Source organism: Xenia sp. Carnegie-2017, unplaced genomic scaffold (assembly GCF_021976095.1).
Source record: "Xenia sp. Carnegie-2017 unplaced genomic scaffold, XeniaSp_v1 HiC_scaffold_20, whole genome shotgun sequence".
Classification (NCBI taxonomy): domain Eukaryota; kingdom Metazoa; phylum Cnidaria; class Anthozoa; order Malacalcyonacea; family Xeniidae; genus Xenia; species Xenia sp. Carnegie-2017.
Window position 1 is genome coordinate 9,257,430 of NW_025813483.1, and position 26,842 is coordinate 9,284,271.

Genomic DNA, 26,842 nt, shown 5'->3' on the forward strand with positions numbered 1-26,842 from the left:
AGAAAAGTTTGTAATGCAAAATAGTATTTTCAAAAATTAATGTAAGTACCAAAGTTTCTAATAAAACATGATTATAGAATTTCTGAATAAGATAACAGAATAATAATCAAATAAAAACATAAATGGTAAGTTTTAATAAGTTACCTAGAAAACATAGATAATATTATATTATAGTTTGATAAATATAGCTAAAGCATTAGACAACGTTATGCTATTTAAATGTCTTCACATACATTATTTTCATTATTTTGCAACATAATATAAGCAGCAGCATACAACAGCTAAATATCTACAATGCGAAAATAGATAGCAATGATGCAGCAGAAAACAATGCATCCAATAGCAATGGGAAATATCTATAGAATTTCTGAATTTCAATTAACAGCAGTTCTATTTGTCAGTTGTCGAACTCCTTTATAAGACACCAGAATTCCCTATCTCAAAAAATTGTACTTATAATATATTGAGCCGACTGTATAAGCTAACTTTTACCTAATGGACGTGAAGCAAAAGAAAGTTGTCACCAAGCTGTTACCAAACACAACACGCAGATTAAGCGCATCGCCTTTGCATTTCACAACTGACAAAAGACGTTTGATATTTATTTCTAATATAGCTAAAGCATTACTTTAAATGTGTATTTTACAGTAGATTTACCTCATTCAATGTTGTCTCAACATGAAGCTTTATTTTCAGATATTTTATGCTTACGGTATCGTTGTTGTTTGGTTGTCATGGCAGGGAGGGGATTCGGGGTAAAATTAAAAAAAATGGATGTTTTGACAACCAAAATCCGCCATTACCGCCATGTTTTTGACCACGGGGTCCAGGCCCCTTTGCCCCTCCAGGTCTTTTAGAGCTCAATGCCTTCGACGTTACGTATATAAAGAAATGGTGGATTACCCTCCCGGTTTGGATGAATTCCTTCGCCAGTCTGGAGCACTGCGAATTCTCTATAAGGTTATATCCTGTGCATTGCATACAATGTCATATTTTAAAGCTTCGTGCTCTTTCAAGAATTATGGTTGCAAGATATAATTTTACGCTAAAATTATGGTTGCAAGATCTGTGTTGTTCCAAGGGGAGGTTGTATTTCTTCATGAGAACCCAATTTCGATGAATCAAATCAACCGGACTACCGGAGTCGTCTTGAGTTTCCGACGTGCAATTATGGACGAAAAGGCGTAATTTGATCATAATCACGCTGGTATTGCTTTAAAAAATATGAGTAGCCGGCTAAATTCTGAATCAGAGGAATGGTTGTACCTCGAGCGCTTAAACATGGAAGAGAATAACAGCAGGAGAGGTTTTTGGTACTATTGCTCCTGTGAAAAAATATTTACCTATTTCAAGGATAAAGTGCGACCTCATCTTACATGGTATGCAATAGTTACTTTTTCTAACATGAATTGAACTTTGCTGACCATGGTCGTAGGTCGCCCCTGAATTTGTCGTGTTTTAGTTTTACGTCATGTATGTCGTCGAAATCAAACGTAGCACACGAGCAATAATTTGAAAGTTGTTGTGATGAGAGTTTTTATTCTAAGAATTTCTGCTTTATGGTGCCAGAAAATATTTTGTAGTAAACAGAAAAACGTTCAGCTGCCATGCCTGAAAAACGTTCAGGTTTTTCTTAAACTTCAGCTGCCATGCAGGTCATGAGATTGAAATGAAATTCGATAAACTTTCTAGGTTCTCGAGATACGAGTTTTAAGTCCCTTATAGCTGACTTGCCTTTTTTACATTTTGCTGGCAGGCAGATTATGTCGAGTGGTTTTGAACAACATTAACAGCAATGGTCAAGCTCTTTTGGGATAAATCTGCCTGCCAGTTAAACAAGGCAAGTCATCTATATATCACTTGATAAGTATTATCTTTGACTGTGTTGAGTGCCAATGAAAGATTATGAGGACTTTCCATATCCTGTGTATTTAGGTTACCTATACACCGTTTAAATTCTTATGGTCAACCACATATGAAAGTGCTTAAAGAGACCTATCGAAATGTTTTGTTAATGTTTCAATTATAAAGTAAGAGATGTTTACTGTGTTTTCACAGGCTCATGCTCACTGAGGAGACCTTTGAGAGAACTCAAGAGTAGATCAGTGCTAACCTGTGGCTTGCACTTGCTCGATAGTTTTAACTCACTCGGTAGTTTGTACAAATGTCTCTGTGGTTTGCATAAGCCAGTGCAAACACAAAAAGCATCTTTTATTTTTGTTTTAAAATGACATTAATGCAAAACAGACCAATTTAAAAGAAAGATTTAATTTTCCTCATAAATGTATTGAGACTTTATTTGCAAATTCTTTTTGACTGTTTGATTGATTGAATTAAATGGTTGACCTCAGATCTGCTTTGCCCAGACTAATGCAAACACATCTATATACCAATCACCGCCCACTATTAATAATATTGTTTTTATTTTCAAAAACTAAATATTGATCTTGTAATGTTAAACTTCAACTATGGATACATGAAGTATTATGATTTTATTATTCAAAGAAACAGGTTGTTATGGTATTGGGAATGGTTTTGTTACATGTTTGTGGATGTAGATTCCCCTGTTTAGTGCAATTGCGAGAAGGACTGTTGGTGAAAGTACTGACAGGCATTTTGACATCAATGTCAATGTCACTCTTGAGTCCACTTTGCTCTGAACATGACCCAGACTGGAAAGTATGTAAATTCCACTCCTGATGTCCGAAATTTGCCTTTGTAGAAGCCTAGTTTTCTCAAAATTGTGCTCCCAGTGTGGTATATGACTACCACTAACAATGTAGTCCACACCAACAGTTCTCCTCAGGATTGCACAAAAAAACAATAAAGACTATGTTGTGGTTAGAAATCTGAAAATTGTTTTGAGAGATCACAATATTCGTGTTGAGTAGCCAAATTAACCATGCAATAGTTGTGAAAAGAACTGTCTACATACAGAACATTAACCCCAATAGTTTTAAAAGAACTGTTTTGAAGGTAAAAAACACGATGCATTTTGGCAGACTACTCCTCAGGTGTCAAAGTCTTTTACCTTCGAAACAGTTCTTTTAGAATCCTTGGGTTCATGTTCTGCTGTAACTAGATTTTTTCAGAACTAACCTTATTATATTTTGGCTATCCAACAAATCCCAATACTCCGGGATGAAAGCCATTCATTTTGTTAAGGAGTAGCTTTGATTTTTTAGAATTCTATGTAATGTATTTGCATTGACTCGATTTTCTTTTTCTATGTTTTCAGGAAATTTTTAGGCATACTGCTTTGGGGTCAGTTTTTATCATTGGTGTTATGTGCCACAGGAGTTGCAGGTCAAAAATTAGTCATAGCGTGCGGCGTGAAGATCCCTGCATTTCAAGCATTTTGCAGCTACGTTCTTCTGTCTATGGTGTTTACGACTCAAATTTTTTACAACTGGAAAGTGGGAAAGAAAATTTTCATCGAAAGGTGGTGGAAATACATTGTCATTGCCGTAATTGATGCCTATGCCAATTTCTTAGTGTACACGGCATATCAATACACAAGTCTCACCAGTGTTCAGGTGGGTCCGACGTATGAATTTTCAGCCTCCAAATAGACAAACATGAGTTTTAAAAGATTTAGAGCCTTCTAACGACGGAAAAATCTTTAAAAATTGACGACTTATAGCTGCTCTACTTTTAAATAGCCATGTTTTTTTTTATCAACCCTGACTATAAAAACCAGAATTCCTAGCGCGCTCAAGCCTATGTGACGTCATTATGCATAAGGTCTATTATAAACTCGGGCTTATCTTCAGTTCAGTAGCCGTAGTAATAATTCTTTCCGTCTACCATTATCAGAACTTCCTCATTAGTTTTCCTCTCTATGAAGTCAATTTTCTCCATTCTCCAGTTCCATATCCCAAATGGCTCTATCCTTCTAATATCCTTTACTTTTAACGATCATGTCTTTGATCCATCTGAAAGATAATTTCAAACAGCTGCTTTGATAAACCTCTTTCTTTCTGACTAGAACCTCAGCTGAGTAAGTACATGAGTAGATTTTGCTATTACCTGTATTGGCACGTGTAATATTAATTTATGAGGCTGCTCGTTTTAGCGCCGCTTCTTTTTATGCACGGCTTCCGTTTAAGCGTCTCTCCCGGGTAAGCAGCGCACCTGGACAACTTTAGTACTGCGCGGAATCAGAAGTTGTATGCTTGAAGCTTACTGTCTTTGGTTAACACAGCGTTAAGTTGGCAAACTTTAATACATGACACAATGAACTAATTGATAGCTTTATTCGAAGATGCTTCTTGTACTGGTGTGTAGATTGCGATGTAGATGATGACGATAATATGAGTGTTCTGTAAGTTAAGTTTGAAATAAAGGTTATTGTAAAGTGGCCACTGTATTCGTTGACATTGTGTTGGGTTTTTTTCAACCCGTTAGGTTTTCATTGGGCAAAAAATATTTTGGTGAAAATTTTGTGGAAAATTATCTGATGTGCACCACTGCCAGTTGAGAGAACCGCGCACTCAGATAATGGAAAATTTTATAGGCACCGCAGTGCTTATAGGAGCATTTACGGTATTGACAGCAAAAAGCTCCGAACGAATTTACATATTTAAACGTCTCGTAACGTGAAAGAGTATGTTTGTTGGAAATAAAGCTAAAACAAGGATTTTCGTAAAAACGAGGCTTACAACTTAACGACGAAGCTAAAGACATCCGAAATTTTCTGAATAACATCGATTTTTGAAATCAGCGCCCCGACATTAACCAAATCTATCTAGTGTGATAAATTCTCTCTTTAAAAGATACCCCCTTCTCTGCCTGATTTATAACTATTGCACAATAGAAAATATAATCAGCAAAATGTTGTTCCAACTATAAATTTTCTACTCCGTGACTGTTGTTTTACGAATTCTGCCATTAAATAAGGGAAATTTTATTAAAACCTTCACGTTAGCATGTCTAAATACCATCATTAAATACGACAAATACGTCACGCCTGGTCAAAAGCAAATTTGCAGTCAGTCCAAAAAAGTGGTCCAGTTAAGCCTGTTTATTAACTTTTCCTCGAATTTTCCGTTAGAAGTTTACTTTTCTGGTCTTGGGTCTGGTCTATGTTGGATTTAACAATATTGAGCAACAGTCCCTTCGAAGCTTGTAGCTATATGATGCGATCGGATTGCTGAAGTTTTATTTATTTGCTTATCTTCATAGTGCATGTGTTGTAAAATAGGACTTAGCAGTTTTGAATTGTACATTAATTTGCGTTATTTGATCCCGAAACAGAATCGAATTCATATAATACATATTTGATAATGTGCAGACGAACATTCGTTTTAGCGCGGAAGATGGCGTTTTACATGACGTTAACTCTTTGTCGCGAGAGCCACTTTTTTTCATATGAGTTTAATTCATAATTTCGTAGCAGCACGATTGAAATGATACGTACATTTAACGTAAACGACAACTTTTTTTAAATTTTTTCTTTTACTTTTTATTTTTTATTGCAAACAGTTTGATTCAGTTTCTATTGTAGTTGTCATCGTTCACAGGGGCGCACATTAGCGCGGTAGGGGAGAGGTGAACTCCCCAGCTTTTGCAAAATATAATAAAAATTTGGTCCATAAACTGAAAGAGGACGAACAAAGTCCGTTCGGCTAAATTTTGGGCCTCTCTATAAGAAAAAAGCACTAAGTCGGTCCCAGAACGTTAAGCCCACTCTCCCCCCTCCCCCCACCCCAGGAGGGTGCGCTCCTGATTGTGCTCAACGCGCATTAAAGGGTTAACCAATGTGAAGAGAAACGAAACTAATGCAACAAGTAATAAATCTTGTTTGCATGACTTCATGCTTCTTTAACTCTTTATAGCTTTTGGATTGCCTTGGGCATCTTCTTTTTATGATTTCATGCTTTTTTAACTCTTTATAGCTTTTAGATTGCCTTGGGCATCTTCTTTGCATGACTTCATGCTTTTTTAACTCTTTATAGCTTTTGGATTGCCTTGGGCATCTTCTTTTTATGATTTCATGCTTTTTTAACTCTTTATAGCTTTTAGATTGCCTTGGGCATCTTCTTTGCATGACTTCATGATTTTTTAACTCTTTATAGCTTTTGGATTGCCTTGGGCATCTTCTTTGCATGACTTCATGCTTTTTTAACACTTTATAGCTTTTGGATTGCCTTAGCATACCTGTCGTGGTCCTTCTATCAATCGTGGTACTGAAAGCCAAGTATGGAATAGTTCATTTTATCGGTGTCTTTGTATGTCTTGCTGGCATCGGTCTCCTGGTTTATGCCGACTTCATATCTCGAGGTGAAGGACCGAAGCCAGGTATGATCAACTTCTATGAATGCATGAGCGTTTAAGTGCCCGGGACAAGGAATTTTTTATTATCTTAAAACAAATCTGCTATAATTGTTGGGAAATTTCTTTTCAACACAACCTTTACATGCTTACTTCCGAAATTAGTAAAGTTTTAGCGATTAGTAAATTGGAGAATTTGTGTTCTGCCGTTTCCTAATCTTGAATCATGTTTTATTGCGTTGTTGCGCTACGAACTTGCTTGGTTTTCATCGAACCGATCTTATTGTCATTCAAAGTGATCACTTACCTGATATAAAGCGTTTATTTGGCTAAAATCAATGCGGATAACGGATGTCTTCATTAGGAAACGATCGAAGGAACATTCCCTTGTTTATGTATCACAAAGACTTCAATATATCGTCCCAAACCAAGCATGCAAACATCAATGCGAAGAAGAGAGTCCGTTATAGTTTTGAGGAATATTTTATTTTAAAACAACCTAACATTTGTGTCGTAAAACTCTTTAGCAATGAAAGGGATGTTTTGCGGCCTGCCAGGTGATGTGAAAACATTTAATGAGACACCGTGTGCTCGGCTTAGTGATCAGTCGAAGTTCAGCGGTTGGAAACCAATTATTTATTAACCTTCTCATTATTAAAAGTCGATACATCAAGAAAATATGTACGATTGACGCCTTTTTAATGAAAATAAGTATTATTGACAGTCATAAAAACTTTAATAATATAACAAATAAAAGCTTTTCCTGTTAAAGCTTTTTACTTTAATTTTTTGCACTTTGCACCCCTCTATGCACCTCTGCAGACCCTTGCCTCCTGGGCTGACGACTCCAGTGCACTCCCTCCCCGTCCCCCATAAATCTACCACTGACTGAATCCACCCAATAGGAACGAGCAAATGCCATTTGCAAACGTTGTTGGAAATATTTTAGAAAATAATCATAATACGAAGGCATGTGGGAATGAAACGGTTGTTGCTTATTTTTCAACCTGGATCAACAATGCGAATTGTAAAATAGAAATGCAAAAGTCAAGCTAAATTCAAGTTTTTTTTTGAAACGACAAACCTAAACTTCAAGCGGAAAGTTGAGGCTTGTTGTTCGCCGTGAGCAATAAACTAAAAGTCTCTATTGAATCAGACACGCATGAAGAATAGTCCTTTCATCTCTTTTGACGGTAATATAGCTGTGTTGTTTACCGGAAAAAAATCGGTTCTTTAGGTATTTTTTCATTCACCGAAAACTTTTTACGTCAAAGATCCAATAGTCTCGGTTTTATATTTCCGTGTAACGGCTCGCGATTCCGTACATTTTATTGGTATGACGGAAAAAAAAACACAAAGTATTGCATTGTGCACTTCGTGCCAGAGAGCAATCAGCACATTATATTGTGGAACCACATATTGGTGAAAATCAATGCATACAATACTAGTATATGTTGGCGTGCGTTGAAATGTGCAAGTTAATCGCGTTTCGCAGTCATGCCTATAGCTGAGTTAGTTGCTAGGTTTCCAACTGACTTTTTCAAAAAAGAACCGAAACCGGATTTTTTTCTTCCAAAAGTACCGAATTTGAGATATACTTTCCTGAAGGGCACGACTCTAGACGATGATTTTCTACGAATCGAAACGTTAAGTTTTAACTGTTTCGATATTCAAGAATCGTCATGGTTTGCTATTTTATGCAAAAATAGTATGGTTTTCAGAAAATGCTTGTCTCATATGCATTATGATGAATAATAGTGGTTATTAGTTGACATTGTTATGACCTCTGAAGATAGAAATATTGGTCAGACTCACTCGTATTTATTCCTAAGAGAAGTGCACTACCCATACCTGGTGAATGTATTAATTAAAATTCATTACATTCTCCTTTGGGCTCCCGTCATTTCGTTATTCAAGTTCTTTTCTTGTCTTTTCAGGTGATCGACACAGTGAACTGCTCGGTGACTTGCTCGTGATCGCGGGCGCATGCTGTTACGCAGCCAGCAATATCGCCGAGGAATTTGTCGTGAAAACGTCGACGATCACCGAATTTCTCGGAATGTTGTCATTTTTTGCATCGTTTATTTCCGGTGCTAACGTGTAAGTTGGAGCGATATTGATAGTCGTAGTCTCGAGAGGATTGTTATTCGTTGAAAGTTCTAACCGTGAACTCTCGACCAAATTATCTTAATTCTATCGGATCACGAATTAAGTTCTCGTTGAACGGAATTTTTGAAACTATAGTGAATTGTCGTAATCAGTTTTGCACCAGATTGTACTTCCGTGGCAGACTTGAATTTACAATATGTAAAAAATGCACTCTACTTAAGGCTTTCGTGACCTATAGACTTCTACGATCAATCTACGATTGCATGAAAATCTTTTACAGCTAAAAGGAGTTTGCATTAAAACACCCGTGAAAATCTACACATAAGAATTCCGTGAATACTTGACATAGAAACTCCATAAAAATCTTACAGAAAGTCCATGAAAATCTTCCGACTAAAACTCGAAGAAAGTCTTCACGAAAATCACATAAAATGCGCACTTTTCCCTGCTTTATTGAACTATATACATGGAAGATCGACTTATGAACACTTTGCTTCCAAAGCGAAAAAGAGCGTCTCACGAAACATGTTTGTGACACAATCGCATACTGTACATTTCATTGCACCAGGCTGCTCAGCTCTGTAGGCAAGGGTCAACAGGGGGGCATAGAGAGGTGAAAATTGCACAAAGTAAAAATAATGTCCATCCTACTTCTATGGAGTATATCATTCAAGTTTTTTACTGTCAATGATATTTTTAATAAAAGGAGTCAATAATGTTTATTTTTTTGAGAAAAAACGGGAACTACTATCCACTTTGAATAATAAGTAAGTTTGTTAATAATTGCATGGTTTCCAAACGATGAACTTTGCTGATCACTAAGCCAAGCGTGCTAAAAAATCCTTGCTGGGTCCACCACTGTTGTAGGAGGGGTGCTTTAGTTTGGATTAGATCATGGTCATAGTATGTTAATATTTTTCGTTATGATTTATTGAAGTGTGTTCGATTAAACACCAACCACAATTGCTTTTGCTTAATTGTTAAATATATTAGTATTTTGGTATGGAGATTGGCACTACTTTTGTATCCCCTTTTGCCTAGGCTAGGAGCCTCGAACCTCATCGTATTTGTCTATTTAGAATGATCTTCGAATGGGATGATCTATCTAGTGCTGAATGGAATAAAGAAACAAGTAAGATAATTTTTTTTCATTTTATGCTTGCCTTCCGGTGTCTTCTATTATGTTGTCTTCATAATGCTGTTTTCTCTGAAATATACACCACACAAAGAGAAACATCACCCCTCCTCCGCCTCCGATATATCTTGCTGGAAATTCTAAATGAACGAATCTCAGTTGGAATTAAAAAGTAGTGTCATCAGTTTCGTTCACTATTCAGCAACATTATTTGTTGTTAACCTTCTTCGTGTGGAACTGTTGAAACATTGCCCAGATTATCGTTTGAAAAAAGGGAAATTGCAATTTGCCTTCTACGGACTAGCCGAGATTCGTTCATGTAGCACTTATTGTAATTCATCTACCGTGGAACTGTTTGGCATCAAACTCGATAATTTCGTCATTTTTCCGTAGAAAATCATGAAATCGTGCATTTGTTATATAGCATGTTGGTATGTCTATTTCATTTTAAACTGGGATTATTGGACTTTGTATTTTTATTGTTTTTCATTCATTTGCCATGTTAAAGCTCGCAGAGCGTGGCACTTGTTAAAAAGACTCGGCGAACATCCATTTTCCAGGATCACACACGCAGATGACCGGGCACATTTGCCTTCGTATCTCGGGGAATTAAAGAGACGAAAAAACTATAGCAGCATGTGTTTTCAGATAAAGTCATGGAGACAATGTCCTATATAAGGCCTTATTTATTATCGATTCTTAGAGTCACTAGTAACTCGTGTATAGTATAGTTTAGTGTTGTAAGTTAGTAGCGAACATATAACAGCATTTGTGTAGTAGTGAACTGCTTTTTTGTTTCTTCTAGTACATCAACTTAATGTTTTTAGAAATCAGTTTTATCTTTGTAAGTTAGCTAACACAGGAAGAATAATGTGTCTAAATAAAGTGGATCATCACATCACGTGACCGTAGAATCGCTCCAATAAGCAATTCATTCTCATTCCATAGATAATCTTCGGTCATTCACAAAAATCAATGGGAAAATTGCCTCTATATCTTGCGCTTATAGATTATCTTCTGTATTTTATTATTCTGCCTTTAGCCTGCGTACGACAAGCAAACCGCTGACCGCATACATTTTCATGCTATGGGTTGGAATGGAATAGAATTGAGCAGAATAGAATAGAACTTTGTTTTAACACGCTTGCAACATCAGCTGTAGTAGCTTTCCGCGAGGGGTTTGAGTGTAAGAAAAATTACAAAAGATAGCTAACTGTGTGTAAAATAATGACGTAATATCATATAAATCCTACTGTTATCACTACTACAATACAAAAATATATAAAATATATGAGGATTGTACTAGTTTAGATTGTGGGAAGCTATTTTGTTTTGGAAAGCGTTAATTGAAATGTACATCGGCTCTTTCCAGCCTCGTTTGTGATCTTTCCATCTTCTGATTCAATTTCATTGTTTCCGATATAGTTTTCTACCTTGCTCTGAGTGCTTTTGCGATGTTTGCATTCTACATTCTCATGCCAGTATTGATCCGCTACACCAGCGCGACATTGGTTAATCTCATGTTGCTTACCGCTGACTTGTATTCTTTGTTTGCTGGCTTATATCTATTTGGATACACGGTAAGTAGTGACGACTAGTAGTTATAACGACCGATTTTGTTGTGTGATAGTAACTTCATATCATGAACATGACCGAGTGGTCGGCTATCATATGTTGAAGGCTGTACGTGAATTTAATACCCGCGCGAAGGGGACTGGGAGTGACAATATGAAAACTTCGTCGCGGCTTGAAGAAATTTTAAGTTTTGAATATAGGTTTACTGGGCATTGAGAACGTGGAAAATAGAAGGTTGATGAAAAACGTCTTACAAAAACTTCATTAAATCTTCACATGAAGACTGCATGAAAATGTTTACATAAAAAGTTCGTGAAAGTTTCCGCATAAAAACTGCATGAAAATCGTCTTTTAAAAACTACGTGAAAGTCTTTGCATAGAAATTGCGTGAAAACCTTTGCGTGAAAAGTTTAAAACTCCATCAAAAATAATCATATAGAATCTCCTTAAAAATCTTTGCATAAAAACTCAAGAAAATATTTACATAAAAATGAATACCACATACGATTTGTATGGTCGTACGAAATCTTCTCTATAATTTCCTTCTAGTTTTCGTATCTGTACATTATATCCTTCGTTACTATCGTTTCGGGTGTTGTAATCTTCAAAATCTTTCCAACTCCTTCTCGACTGGATCCAACAAATGGCGAGGAAGAATCGAACGTTGTTAGTGGGAACCTCTATGGCTCCGTCGACGAGGAACAGGAAAGAAATATTCTTGCTGGTCAACAGTGATGATTTTCACAACTGGTATGTTTTGACTTTAATTGTCAGTTTCTCTTTACGTCATTTTTGTGCTAAGTGTTTATCTTGCGCACTTGGACCCAGGCTCTGTTATGTTCCATAGCAGACAACATTACCGGAGGAAAAATAGGGAGAAAATTGGCTAAGCGATCTTTTTCATGCCTGGAAGCTAAATTACACTGATCGTGGTTCGAATTTTGTTTTACAATATCTACCATGCGTATACCATTTTGCAACAACAGTTAGAAGTATGTTTTTGCTGCAGTACAAAATTAACCAGCTATAAATTTATTACAAATATGTTGACTATGGGCAAATGTTTTGAGCAGGGACAGCTGCGAATGTATACGTACCTATAAAGATAGGCTAAGGAATAGACAGTAGGAAAGATACGGACTGTTTTGTGTATCAACTAAGGTCAAATGCTTGGAATGCTGGCTTAGCCGTGTTTGAGCTCATATATAGTAACGATGTACCCATCGCTGGTTGAAATTGATAAAGCTATTTTTTTATGCACTAAAAAATGGACCAGATATAGACTGAATTCTCTCTCAACTTAGCTTAATAAAGCTGATTGTGGGCTTAACTGTACTTCAGCATGGCTGCCATGCCTATCATCATTCGAATCTCTCTAATGCTGTGTGTTTTTGTGTCGATAAAAACACGCCTAGGAATAGATAAACGAATTGGGATTTGTCGAATGCTTAGAGTGTCTATAGATCAGCATGCACAGCGAGTTTTGGTATATTTGCCTTTGAAAACGTTAAACTACGCTTGCACGCACAGCGGTCCCCTTCAGCCACCCGTAATGGAGCCTCTGCAATTCGTAATTAAATTATACCATGAAGATAGCGTCTCTTCCGTGCGACAGATTGTATCAAGCTCACCTTGTCACATCGTTAGCATCGTCTCATAAAACTGTCAGAAAAGAGCGTCCAAGATTCATATCATTACGCGCGTTTCACGTCCTTTGTGCTTATAAGGTTTATTTTAGGACGCGTGCTTTCTTGGCACGCCTTTCGATCGGTTCTCCGCGGCAACTGGAAATGTCAGCTCTGCTGAAGGAATGAGATATGTGTCAAGAGAACATGGTCCTTGTTGTGCCTATCGTGCGTCATTGCCAAACATGCTGGAGCGAAAAACAGGAAACCCGAATCGTCTCAACACTCGCCTGATATAGCTAGTTTAATTAATGTGAAGAGGTTTTTTGTAGATAGGAATGAAGGAACAACAGAAAACGAAACGTTCTTCGCATGACTTCGAAACTTAATGAACATGAACGAAAATAGCTTACGTCAATGTGGGCCATTGTGATAACTGCCGAGAAGAAAAACAGTCCTCGCTTTTCGCTGCGTTGCTTCTAATGCAAAATTTATCGCGTTTGTGTGCAATGCGATGATGAACGGATGAACGGAGATAGTAAACAGGCTTTCTTCCAAATAACCAAAATTTAATATGTACAGGGGGTTGTTGACCGAAAATGGTATTGTTTTTCGTGATGTTTGCTTATAGACAATCTTTTGTTGTCTTTGAAAACCTTTGTTATTCACAAACATTAGCACTTTTTTCAAAAACTGTTTTGAGTGGGAGCTTGTAAAAGACATGAAATCATGTTTCGGTGTATCCCCCACTGTTCATACGCAAATTCTTCTGCATCGTTAAAAGCTCATCGCATACTCTAAGGTAAACTTATCTGTTGAGTAGGTGGAAGAAATGAGCTTTTTTGCTGTGTTTTTGAGCACGTCGAAGCGGCGATAAGTTATTTTGAAAACCGGTGGCCGTTACTCCGTGACGAACTTGGCTCTTGCGAAAGAAATACATCACCCATATTAAGTTTTTTTCTTATTTTAAATCCTCTTTAATGCCCAACCCAACCAAAGTGTACCATTTAAAGAACTATCGTTTTTCAGAGGATTAACCGTAGGTGCTTTAAAATAAGCACTTAAGCATGGCATGCTCACTTTAACGAGAAAAATTTTCAAGCATAAAATCTGCTTAATGTGAGACACACAGAATGCATTGAAGTAAAAAACTGATTGTAATGAACGCAAACTATGACAGTCTCCAATTAAATCAAGTATTTAACCATCAGTGGCGTTTTGAAATCGTTTACTTTTTGTTACAGTCTTTACATCTTTATATATGCATTTCAAGTCTTGATGCCAGACAAAACGATTGGTCGAGTTAGGAATTTCCCTTTTGCAAGGGCTTATTAAGATGTCACGAAATTCTCTATGTTAACGGCGTCCACTCGATATTTAATCATGGTTGTATTACCATAATGTTTGCACGATTTGTGCTACTAAGAATAGGGTATAGCCATAGGTTGACAACATTAATGAAAGGTTAATTTAATGAATATGATTTATGCCGAAGGACTTGAACATACAGCCTCGGTGAAATCCACCGTATTCCAGAACAGTGGAAGGCAAATTTATTACTAATTTGAATAGACTGTAGGCATAAAATGTAGACTTTTCCTCGGCAAGGCCAAATTATAATGAATAACGATGTCCGATGTCAAGATTTACAGTGATACTGACAGAATTCCGGAACCGCTAAAGGCAAATTCAACACTAATATATATATATATATATATATAGGCTTCATAAATGTCATCTTGCCTTCGTAAGGCTAAATTTATGAATAAAGTAGCCCGACATCAAGATTTGCTCCGATATTAAGCGAAGCCGGACCAGCCAAAGTCAAATTTAAAATATCTTGGTACAGAGATGGCAGCATTGCACATACATTGGTGTCTCTTTCGTGCTGACTACAGTTTATCGTTTGAGAAAAAAGATCGAATTTGGAAAAGATGCGTCATCCTTCCCCTATTCGCGCATGTACTGCGGTACTTGAAAGCCATATAGCTCGCGTGTGTACGCCCACGACCGGGCATTGGACTGCCTGTTGTTTTTTTTTATGATATTGTATATGGGTTTTTGTCGAAAATGCCAAGTTGTTTTTCATCGGTCGTTCGCAAGAAGACCAGCTGCCTGTCGTCTTCGAGAGATATGAAGGAAATTTGCATTTTCCTGGGAAATCTGTCTGAGTATTGAACACGGACTATTTGTCAATGATGGTTTTAACTTGTTTTTATTACTATATATATACGTATGTTTGTATATTTACAGATTTCCGGAATCCCAAACAACGTGCATGGTTACTCATCCGATAAAATGTAATTTCATTTGCAGAACTTGGCGCGTTTTTGCGACGATAAGGTTTTCTGACACGGTTTTTTTCGTGCGATAACAGATGTGATTTATGTTAGTAGAGTTTGCCTCTTGGGGCTTACGCATGCTTAAGGCTGATCCACAAAGAATATGTCTAGCCTGCTAAAAATCGTCGTATTGAATCGATGTTGCGCGTTTTATGTAAATGAGAAGGAGTTTTCGACCCATTGAATGTACATGTTTAAGTACTAGGTGTGTGGTTCCGGTAGGCAAAAATGTGTTTTTTGTTAGCCGTGTTAGCAAGAGTTCGTGAAAGCTGGATTTTCATTTTTCCTTATCATTTTTCGCAGTTCGTCGTGTTAATCTTCTTTTCTGTTTTTTTCCCCGATCTCTCAATCAATCGAATTCGCGATCATCTCTTGTCGTCTTTGCTGCGCAGTCGTGTGGCCTTTGAACTGTGAGCGATAAAAGAATTTCTAAAACGATATACAGATTATGAAATTTATAGGACGTTTTATCTAAATAACAAATGAATCATCACATCGCCTGTTCTCAACACTATGTGTTGTTGAATTATTGGCTAGGTGCATATGATAACTTCAGAAGTGCATTTTGGCAAAGCTGAGCGATGAATAAAATACTTTTAAGAGTTTTTTTTCCTCGTTTTGCTTTCCTTCATTTGCCAAATTTCAATTCGTTTTGTTATACCGTAAAATTAACATTTGGCGTTTGAGCATTTCATTGTAAATGCCTGCATATTTGTTTCGCGAGTTGTGATCGTAATTTCGATGTGTAGATTCGTGCAAAGTTTTGATGTTCGCATGGCCACAGCCTCACAACTTCGTGAATCGGTTCAGGCATTGTCTTACAGCTCTTTGGAATTCGTTACTCAAAACCCCACGCTTTGCGAGGAAATCCTGCTTGGATTAGCTGGGTTGTTCGAATAAATTCTTGTTTGCAAAAAAATGACGACGAGATTATAACAATTACAGTTTCCCCTTTCCTCGCCTTTAAGGCACATAAGTAACAATTGCATTCCGATAAGGGCGTTCATCGAGTATGAGCACCGTGAAAAAGTCGAGTGAATTTTCAAAAATCACTAAATGCTATTTTAAACTGGACGTGAAATTATGAAAGGCGTTCGAAGTTTGCGAAAATTTTGCATTTTTACGTAAATTGTTTCTAAAGATAACCGAAAAATCACTCCGAGTAAAACATATTTAGAATATCGGTTTTTTAATTAAAATCATATGACATCGCAGTCTCAATGTCCTTGCGAATTATTTCTTTGTCAAATGCCGATTCAATAATGTAATCGTTGTAGCGCCCAAGCAATTTTCTCTCTAAAAGCCGCCTGGGATTTCTAAGTTTGGCGAATTCAATTCCGATGCGAAATTGAAATATTCGTCTTTTCTTACTTCGTGAGGTACAAATTTGAGCATTCGATAATAGAGATAAGCTTGAAAATCTCTCTTTTTGCGATTAGCTGATTAGTTTAATATATTAATGAAATAATTGAGACGTTTCGTTCCTCATCACACGAAACTCTTTTGCGGTTTCTTCTTCAAACCGAAACAAATGACGACTGTGCGCTAGCTTCGTTTACAAAACTATGATGCATTCTTGATCGGCGACTTTTTTATTACTTCGAGAAGTTTTTGTGCCACCATTGAATGTGCTCGAAAATCCATCAAAACCAGAATTCATAGTTTGCGACATTTCGTCCTAATCACATTCAAGCTGAAAGATTTTTTTAACACAGGTTTTAGTGTGCGAAAATGTATAGCATTCCTTCGTAGATTACAAACTGACTAACACAAATGCATTAACGTTACGTTTTTCAACATGCATGTGCTTTGAAATCGTTCATCAAATCCTTTCGCAATTCATGGCAATGATTAGCAATTACATTGCCTAAATTGACATTTGTGCAAAATACGACAGCTAATTCTTTGTACACGTTCATATGCATCGAGGAATGGTGGTATGGAGGCACATTTGCCTGCTTTATGTCAAACTAATTCAGCTTTCCGAGATAGCCATCGATCGCGAGAACTTTAAATAAAGCTTTGAGACAAATTCTTGTGTTTATTTTCAATTTGTTTGAGTGGCTGCGACGATGACGAAAAGCTTGTATTTTTGAAATGCTGATCTATTTTCGGAATGTATTTATCACTTGTCGCGCTCCATGTATGGCCGCGCGAAAACAAGTGACTGTTTTTTGTCACTTTTTCGAACGGTATAAAAGACTGCGTTTCTTCGACTCTCGTTCATAACACGACCAACAGTCCAGCGGTTGACACAGCTCGAAAACTCTGAGGCAACGTCAAACAAACAGACGACGGAGAAACATCGAATTGTTTGGCGATTCGAAGATGAAGTTCAACAGCCTTCTCGCTTTTGTGATGATATTCACTCTCATTGCAATGTTTTGTGACGAGCAAGTGTATTGTAGTCGAGAAATCGGTCATCGGATTGTGAAGAGAAGCTCCAAAATGAACAAAGCAAGCAAAGCAGGATTGTCTAACGCAGATTCGTGTACTGTAAGATTCCGATTCCGATGCTTGAGTAAAAAGGTGAGATATATGTTTGTAAAATATCATTTAGCTGACGTTCATACTGATTTAAAGCTGCACTGTGTATGAAAAACATGACATTAACACTCTTGTTACCTAAAATTGTTCTCTTTGTGATTTTTAACCTTTTCGAAAATTTCTTGTCCATGAGCGATCATGATTGTTGATATAATTGTAAAAGTTGGCGTTAATGCATGTGGCCAGTGTGGATATTTTGCACCGTCTTTTACGGACATTTTTGTTGAGAGTTCTCGTGCTGAATTGCATATTTCATCTTGACAGAAGAATGTTCCCGGTGCTCAGAGGTATAGGAAGTTTGGTAAAATTCGAAAACTGAGACGTTTGGTCAAAAAAATGCTACTCCAATTGTGAAGCACGCCATGAAATCACCACCGTCCACCGATGTTTGTCATTTTCTGCCGCTGTGAACGAAGAAATGGTGGACATATATTCGCTCCCGAGTGAGCGAAAAACAGACTCGGCAAATTGAATTGTTTTGTGACCAAGAAAAGGAGGCGAAGAATTTAGAATAGAACTAACGGAAATTTTAGAAATCACCCAATCATTATATGATAGAAATAGGTTCTTGAACAACAGCGATTTCTTCTTTACATTGAAAGTAGGCCGAAATCGCTCGCTTATTTGTATAGATACCATTCATTTTGTAATTAATTTTGCACGCATGCGCAATGATCAATAAATTATTACTCATAAAAAGATGCGTGAGCTGTTCATCTCGTACCTATACCCAGTTAACTACAGATGGAATGTATATTTTGCTTGATGTTGTTCATTCATCACTACCTATATTGACACACGTTTTCTTATGGTTTATATTTTAGATAGTGTAGAGACTGTTCTTGTTCTCTGTTCTTCATTCATCACTACCTTCACTGACACACGTTATCTTAGTTTATATTCTATGTACTGTGAAGACTGTTCTCGTTCTCTGTTGTTCATTCATCACTACCAACACTGACACACGTTATCTTAGTTTATATTTTAGGTAATGTAAAGACTGTTCTCGTTCTCTGTTGTTCATTCACCACTACCTGCACTAACACACGTTATCTTAGTTTATATTTTAGGTAGTGTAAAGATTGTTCTCGCTCTCAATTGTTCATTCATCACTACCTACACTGACACACGTTGTCTTAGTTTATATTGATAGTAATGTAAAGACTGTTCTCGTTCTCAATTGTTCATTCATTACTACCTACATTGACACATGTTATCTTAGTTTATTTTTTAGGTAGTGTAAATAACAGTTCTCGTTCTCTGTTGTTCATTCCTCGTCTGTTGTTCATTTCGTCATTGCGATCTACATTTTGCATATCGTCATTTCCTACCAAATCTTTATCGAAATGTCACCAGTAGCGTGGCTATCCTGCATCTGCTAATTGTGCTGTTGAAATCTTAGTAGATTACCATTCCTTTTTTTTTATTAATCTATTGTCTGCTCAGTGAGTGGTCACAGAAGGATTTGCATAGCGTGGATGTCACGTGCTGAACTATTTGCATTGTTCGCCAAGAGTTTGTGAACTTTGAAATGTTACATATTTATTTGTAACTTGACAACACATAGTTTATCGAGCAACAAATAAACGAAGGCTTTGAAGTGGGCGATTATTCCTCTTTCGCGGGTAACTATGAACGATACTTGCTTTGACTTTAATTTCTGTCAACATCTGCAGACAACTAAATCTGCCCTAATTAGTGAGGTTGGCTTATACGCAGCTGCGTTGCCTGCCCGCAAATTTCGTCGTGCCGTGGCAGCCGTGCTAGTTTCAGATCGACTTTTCATTTCTTTAGAAATGTGTTGTTTTTACAGCGAGCGAACACCTAAATATTTACATCGCAGGTCCAAGCTTGTGGACTGGCGACATCACTATAGCGCAGCGTTGCTTTGCTCGGGGCCTATACTTTTACAGCATTTTCCTTGTTTTGGTTGAAAATCGGTTGTTTTTACGGCATATCCATCCCCGTTGTTTCGTCTCTTGTTTGCTTCGATTAAACGACGAGATGACGTCATGACTTTGCCTTTCTAAATCACCAGTCATTTTAATCTCCATACTCTGCAAGACACTGCTGTAGATAACGAATGTTATTAAGTTCGAACGATTTCAGTTATCAAAACAAAGCATCTGAAAAAGTTTAGTGTTAAGCATGTTTAAAAATATGTGTAAGGCGCGATTGTTGCTAATCTTCAACGCTGTAGATAAGTCCTTGCAATTTTAATAATACGGTCAAAATTCGTTCAGTTTGAAGACGTCCACGAAACATCATGACCGCATAACATGTTGAGTAGATTCGTGGTCTTATATGCTCTTGCTGTTTGCTAAATTGAGCCTCCATTCAGGCGCTTTGAAATACTTGCACAAATTTTCATCTAATATCTCTTCTGTGTTGATACTATGCTTTTCAAAGCTGTCATCGGTTTCTGTCAACGAAAGTGCGTTTGGAAAGGTTGGAAGGCCAAAATTGGTGTGAATGCGGAGAAAGCTTTCAACCAGTGCATGCATGATTTATGTTAAGCCACCGTAAATTCAAAAGCCCATTCTTAGATATACGTCCGTTTAAAATTACCTTAAAAGCGATTCGAGGAAGGAATTTTATATTTTTTTAGAAATCGAAAACCAAGATCCTAGTTATACAGGGTTAAAAAATGTTTTGTCTTTGGTATGCATGGGATTGTTGTAGTGTATTTTGACTACGCAAAAAGGAAAGCGAAGGAGCGGAAATGAGTCTTAACTCTGTATTTTATGAATCGGAATTACAGTCATGAGTTAAGTAGGGGAGTGTGGTGGGTTACAACGGCGTAGCCAGCCTTCTTTTTGAAACCCATTCGCTGTTTTAACTTAACATAACGAAGCGAAGTTGCTTTACGCCATTGCCTATAATGATTAGCTTGTCCTATTAGGTAGACTAGTTAAAAGAAAACGGGTTCTTGGTGTGTTTAATAGAACAGGCCATGTTAACAGGAAACGAACGACGAGTATTTCTTAACACAACTAACCAAGTAACTGACATGTAAACTGTCACTGAATAGTTAAATACTGCTATATATAAGTTGGCGTTAGTAAATGGTTACGTTGTCTTTTTTGACAGTTTCGTGACATAGAAAGCTGCTGGTAATTCTATATTGAGACCTGCGTTTATGGAATCTGATTGCGACATTCCCTTCGTTAATTACTCACTCTGTCTTCTTTCAATCACTAAATTGTTTGACAATTTGTACGAATGCAATCGAGCAACGACCAGCTACTGCTTTTAGCAGCCGGTCTAATTTTTCCTCGAGAGTTGTTTCGTACACAAACACGACATTCGCTATGTCGTTGTTTCCTTATAACCGTGTGTCGAATATAAGGCTCGTGTGGAGCTCCTAGTTTATATTTAGCTTTCGCGTGTGTTTTGTGTGTTATCTTATCAGAAGGGACAAAGTAGTACAGATGGTTGTGGCTTGTGGAATCAGCTCAATCTTTGTACCGTGTAGCATCGCACTTCATACTTTCTACTGAGCAATCATTTTGTAACTTCATAAAATTATGAGATACGTAAGATGGCCCACTGTGCTACTATGTTCCCATGGTAAATATTTACGTTTGCAACGCAAGAATATTTCTTGTGGATAAATTCGTCTTTGGATTCGTGAGAAACCACGAGTTTTCAGTACGCTCCCCCTCCTCTCCCACCCGTCCCATTTTAGCTATTCTTTAAAGCGTACGCTCCCCCTCCTCCCCCATCTCTCCTATATGTACCATTCTTAGCAGTATACCTCCCTCCCAGGCGGGGATGATACACGTTTTGCCACTCAAAATTTTCTACGTAGTCTTCATCCACGCTACATGCTTCTTCAACATCACTTGTTCTTTAATGCAGTCTAAAAGAAAGTCGTTTTTACACATCTCTAGAGTGAGTCGTTTAGGAGCATATGAGCCAGCGTTGGCGTGACCTCACCAACTATAAGTGTTCCCTTTAGGAAATTGCTCTCCGCAATTGATACCAAAAATAAAGACCTTTCATGGTGCAAAATTAAAATCCTTTTTGTGCCCGAGATTCTATGCGTGTATGCTTATATATCGTACAACTACTGAAAAAAGGGTCCAGTTTGGAAAACTGAAAGTCCTGGGATTTCGTGTGTTACCTGGCCATTTGTACGATGTTGAAATTCCTTTTCTCGTGGGTGTTTTTACTTTATTATGAGCTATGTCATCTACTCATTAAATGAAAATTGATAAAAGCGTCACAACATGCTCATTAACTGTATTATAAAGGGATTTGTAGCTCTGTATGGTCTCTTATCGTCTTCACAACCATTTAGCTATACGATCCAAAGATAATCCCGTGCGAAGGAGTCGAAATATTGCTTGTAAAATTACCTGTATAATCTGAGCTGAACGCAAAAGATTTGCATCTCAAAGGTGGCTTAATGATGTGTGTGCGGGCTAAATAATCGCGCAATCTTTTTCCTAATTCTGCTTGTTAAGATGTTTGAAATTTCGAACGCCTGCTTTTGAAATGACGCAGTTTCGTATAGACAGTTCATGTGTTTGAAATTTGGAAAGCATGTTTGGTTTGTTCTTTAAATTCTATCGTAATAAAGCTGATATCTTCTATCGAACCAAAAAAAAAGGCGAAAGTGATCTTACTTTTTATGGTGAATTTTTCTGAGGCAATGAAAGTTGTCAGTCCTCATTGTTTTTGTTCGCTCGCAGTTACGAACAGGGTAGATCGTGAAAGTGGCTCGTAAGCCATGCGATTGGAGTTCTAACACCGTAATGAATATAATTTTTGATATCATTAGAGAAAGTTACCGATAGGGTTTTGAAATCTTATGGTTTTTCGGAATCATGTCAGGCGAGGCAACAATGTTCAAGTGCAAAGTTTGTGTTGTTGTTTCTGATTTTCAAAACCTGAGCATCATTACGGATTTTTGTTCTATCAATATTGTCGTGTTTTGTTGTGTCATGTTTTGTTTCAATAACATATTTTCGTTTTCTCTTATCAGATGCTCTTCTTACGATTCTATCGACTCTGGATAACTGAATGAAGTGTTTGGACGAGTTGAGAAATCGCGTAATTGTACCAAATTTAATATCCGGTTCATGCAAGGGAAAGAAAGCAGCTGCTGGTTCTGTAAATTGGAAAATATGTCAAATTTGACTGCATATACTAATCGCATTCCTTGATTGAAAGATTGCCCGAATTTCGACATCAGACCACGGCAGTGATCTATGCCTGTCAGTACTGCAATTAATCAATTCATTTGGCATATATATATATGAGCGGAAACAGAACTCTGTTTAATCTTTCTAAATTTGTTTTTTTATGAAATTGTACTTGGCAAATTTTCATCGGTAAAAAACCGCAGACCATTCGCCCACGGTGTCATTACCAGCCTACTTATATAGCCTAAAACAGTTGAAATAACTCATCGGCACTATATCACAACTGTATCTTCGGATTTCTTACGATTAACTTTCGATGACACTTAGGTGTAAAAACATATTTTAAAACGTTCACTCTTTAAGATGTAGCGATTGTACACTTCACGTCACCCGAGGCTATATAGAGCCGTTTTATGCCCGCTCGATGCGACATAAATAGACGCCCTTGAGAGAATGTAAAATCTTTGAGAAAATTTCAATGATTTGCACTTGAGGACAATCGATTCACTTTTTGGCTCAAACTGACAAGCTCATTACTTGGACTTACAGGAAGCTAGATGCATAAACAAAAACAAGATTGTTGACGCTTTTTTTGGTTGTGGAGGGGATATTTTTGGTGTTTCTTTTGTTTACCTGTACTCAATTCTGCAACTTTTTTCGATTGTCTCTCTTCGAAGAGGAAACTGACTTGTCTAGGCCGAAACTCTCCGAGTATGGACATTTTATTGAAATTTGCGAGTTCAGGATTTTTTTCCTATAAGATTTGCTTCGGGTTCGCAAAATTGTATGGTTTGTCGGTTCGTTTGTCGTGCGGTTTTATCTTCTATAATGGCATGTTTATATTCCGACTCTTTGTTTTTTGCGCCCAGGACAGTGTTGTAGACAGCAGTTTCGTGTTGCTATGTAAATTTAGATTATTAGCATCAGTAGGTTTACACAGTTTGAGAGGGTGTTTTCATCGAAAAGTTGTCTTTCTAATCTATGTGTTGTTTAGAAGAAATAGCAAGTGTTCTTTGATTGCACAAATTCGTGAATAGTTGGCCCACCCCGCTCCTTTCAGCCGCGCATTGCGTTATGGTATAACCAATCGCTAGAATTAGAATCGTGAAATGCAAGCGGTGCTAATCTCAAATAAATTGAATTATCCGGTGTTAGCCATAATGCATCCGATTAATGTTAATCAAAGTATTTTTGAAATGACTATACCTCCCATGCAGTAGATTTAGATTTTAACGTCGAACTTAAAACATAGTGATTTCATTTTCAATGCCATCAAAGATCCTTGTGTTTGTTTTTGTTATTCGACGCCTTCTACAGAGACAAATCTCACTTAATTACTTTAAAATTAATGCGCAAAGCAGACCATCTTTTATCGTGTTTTTGTCCTTGCAAAGGAAGATTGCACTTGAAAAGCAATGTTCGTCGTGCTTTGCTGGTGTCTTGGTGAAAGACGAAAATTTCATCGACGAATCACTGTCAGCATTGAACGGTAGGTTGGTCATGACAGAATGATTAGCGTTAAACAACTTTGTTCACAGTTAGGTGTTGGGATTTTCAGTGGCTGACATTGAAAATTGACGGTCGCCGTTTGTAGGGTTGCCATGGTGGTGATGGCGTGAGATTATTCGCTTCGGTGGTTCCTAAGTTATGTTTCATTGATTAACTTTTCCCTCTTGAAGATTGCCATTCCAGTTTATTTATAAACTTGTCATTACTATCTTAAAGGAATTTTGATGAAATCCGAGTAGTGTTTCTCTGTGTCTGCGTCTTTGTTCTTTGTTTTCTTCCTTGGAAAGTTACATGTGCAAGATTCACTTCCGTATACTTGGCCCGAACCATCGAATTGCACTGGTATACATGTACACTCCACAAGGCCATCCTAAGAACGTTTAATGGGAGGTGGCGGTGTTTATTCGTGTATTCAGTTGTGCTTGACTGATTTCTTTTGAAAGTGAATTACTTTTGTGAGAACATGATTCTACGAATAAATACCCGCCAATCCCCTCCCATTAGGAACGGTCCTGACACTATACCCAACTGTTATTCACGACAATCAAAATGGAATTAACAAATGAGTTTGCCCTCTCGTGTTTTCGTAGTCATGCCGTAGTGAGGGGATGCATAAAAAGTGAAACATCTTGTTTAACCATTGGAGTTGTGGCTTAATTAAACACTGAACTAGTTCAATGGGTTTAAATAAACTTAGTTTCTACAGCACAGAGGCGCATATGGTTTTCCGTAAAAAACTTTAGTTGATTGTGATCAAGTATTTTATTACCTTCTGCGTATATACGGAAGTACACAGTTCATAATTTGAAATAAATTTATTTTGAAAAAGGGTCATTGTCAAAGCAAATGCTTCCATAGTTGCACTAGCACAAGCACGAAATACCCGTCACAAAAAAAACGACCGTCTGTAACTGGCTTGAAAAAGTGATAATTGGCCATCAATTCCATTCACTAGCTGTCGTTGGGAATTCGGAGAAGTCTTGATTCGAGAAGTTGAGGAAATGTCAATCGTTAAATGATTTATGAAAAACTATATCGACTTAAAACGAGGTGTTCCACCTGCGTAGTACGTTGCTAAAATACTCATTCACCTGTATTGTTTCAAGTTTCGAAATCTTTCGAAGGAATCGTTTAACATTCCTGAGTTTCCGTCACTTTTGTTACTCCAAAACAATTGCCGTGCATGTCGACAAAACATACGCATAATTGCTGTGTATTTATTGCGATGTCTGTGTTGATACGGTCTGTTTATGAACCTCTGTCTGGAAAGAGTGTTTACACTTGTCCATTGACTGGCAACAACATTGGATAATCAATACTTTGAAGTTGTTGATACCATCTCTGCTGTTGAGGAGATGGAGTACGTTGATTTTTTATTTTGAAGTAAATATGTGTTGTATGTTTTATACACAAGCATATTTTCACGCTCAAGCGAATTGTCTTTGGATTGTAAAATGTATTTTTCCCCGAGATCAAAGAAATTGAAGTTTTCATACTATTTTTTGCGCCATCTATATAAGACAGGAATATTACAAGATAAACTCTCGGATCAACTGATTAACTGCATTGATTTTTTTTTCACACAGTGTTCACAACGAGTTGAGAAGATGAAGCACATTGATTATCGTTAAATCGTTCTAAGTACGACGGGTGTATATGAAGATCGAGGTTGTTGATTTCTTATGGACAATTTTTATCATGAAATAAATATACAAGGCGATCATTAGACGTTTTATTTATATAGGTGTACATGTAAAAGAATGTAAGGAGATACATTACATTGATTACTTATGGAACATCATTAGCACTGCAAGGTGATCAACTTTTGTACCATCCTTACAATGATATAAGTATAAGGAGATCAAGTGCATTGCTCTTTATATGTACCATCGTCATTATGACATAAGTATGAATAGATCAAGTACAAAGATTTCTTATGTATCATTCTCACTATGACATAAGTATGAGGAGATAAAGTACATTGCTCTCTACATGTACCATCGTCACTATGACATAAGTATGAATAGATCGAGTACAACGATTTCTTATGTATCATCCTCACTATGACCCAAGTTTAAGGAGATCAAGTACATTGATTTCTTATGTATCATCCTCGCTATAACCAAAGTATAAGAAAATCAAGTACAGTGATTTCTTATGTACGATTCTCACCATGATATAAGTATAAGGGGACAAAGTACATTGATTTCTTATGATGAGGGCAAGGAGTTTTGAGCAGTCCTCAGTATCACATGACTGTAGTAATAATGAGATCAAATATATTCGTTATTGTTGCTAGACAAGTTCCATATATATTGTAAATAAAATAACGAATATATTTTTAACCATACATTGGTGGGCTATTCTCGAGATAAAGAATGGTATATGTAACTATACATTCGTGGTTTCTTCTTTAGATATTTCGCACAATCTGTACGGAGTGCTGGCTCACTTTTCTCAAAACTTCACTCGAACGATAGGACTGTATTTTGACAACTCTATTTAACACTTTGATAGGATATTTACAGTGGTTGTGCACGATTTTTACATTACGGAGTTCCAAACGTTGGTTCTTCG

The 26,842-nt window shown here is 37.1% G+C and overlaps 1 protein-coding gene across 3 annotated transcripts; it reads left to right on the forward strand.

The window, feature by feature from the left end:
- Nucleotides 1–930: 930 nt before the first annotated feature.
- Nucleotides 931–26,661, forward strand: LOC124442631 (solute carrier family 35 member F2-like). 3 transcript variants are annotated; one of them, XR_006947309.1, is made up of 9 exons: nt 931–1,379; nt 3,239–3,536; nt 6,138–6,300; nt 8,211–8,373; nt 9,462–9,514; nt 10,943–11,097; nt 11,642–11,842; nt 12,831–17,588; nt 17,871–18,305. XR_006947309.1 is itself a non-coding variant. In XM_046993129.1 (8 exons), the coding sequence occupies exons 1-7, from the start codon at nt 1,225–1,227 to the stop codon at nt 11,825–11,827; spliced, it is 1,173 nt and encodes a 390-aa protein (XP_046849085.1). In that variant the 5' UTR covers nt 931–1,224; the 3' UTR covers nt 11,828–11,842; nt 25,852–26,661. The 3 variants fall into 3 exon arrangements, 2 of the variants coding, with proteins under 2 accessions (XP_046849085.1, XP_046849084.1); XM_046993129.1 differs by lacking the exons at nt 12,831–17,588; nt 17,871–18,305 and adding an exon at nt 25,852–26,661; XM_046993128.1 differs by lacking the exons at nt 12,831–17,588; nt 17,871–18,305 and adding an exon at nt 22,597–22,963.
- The last annotated feature ends 181 nt before the right edge of the window (nt 26,662–26,842 follow it).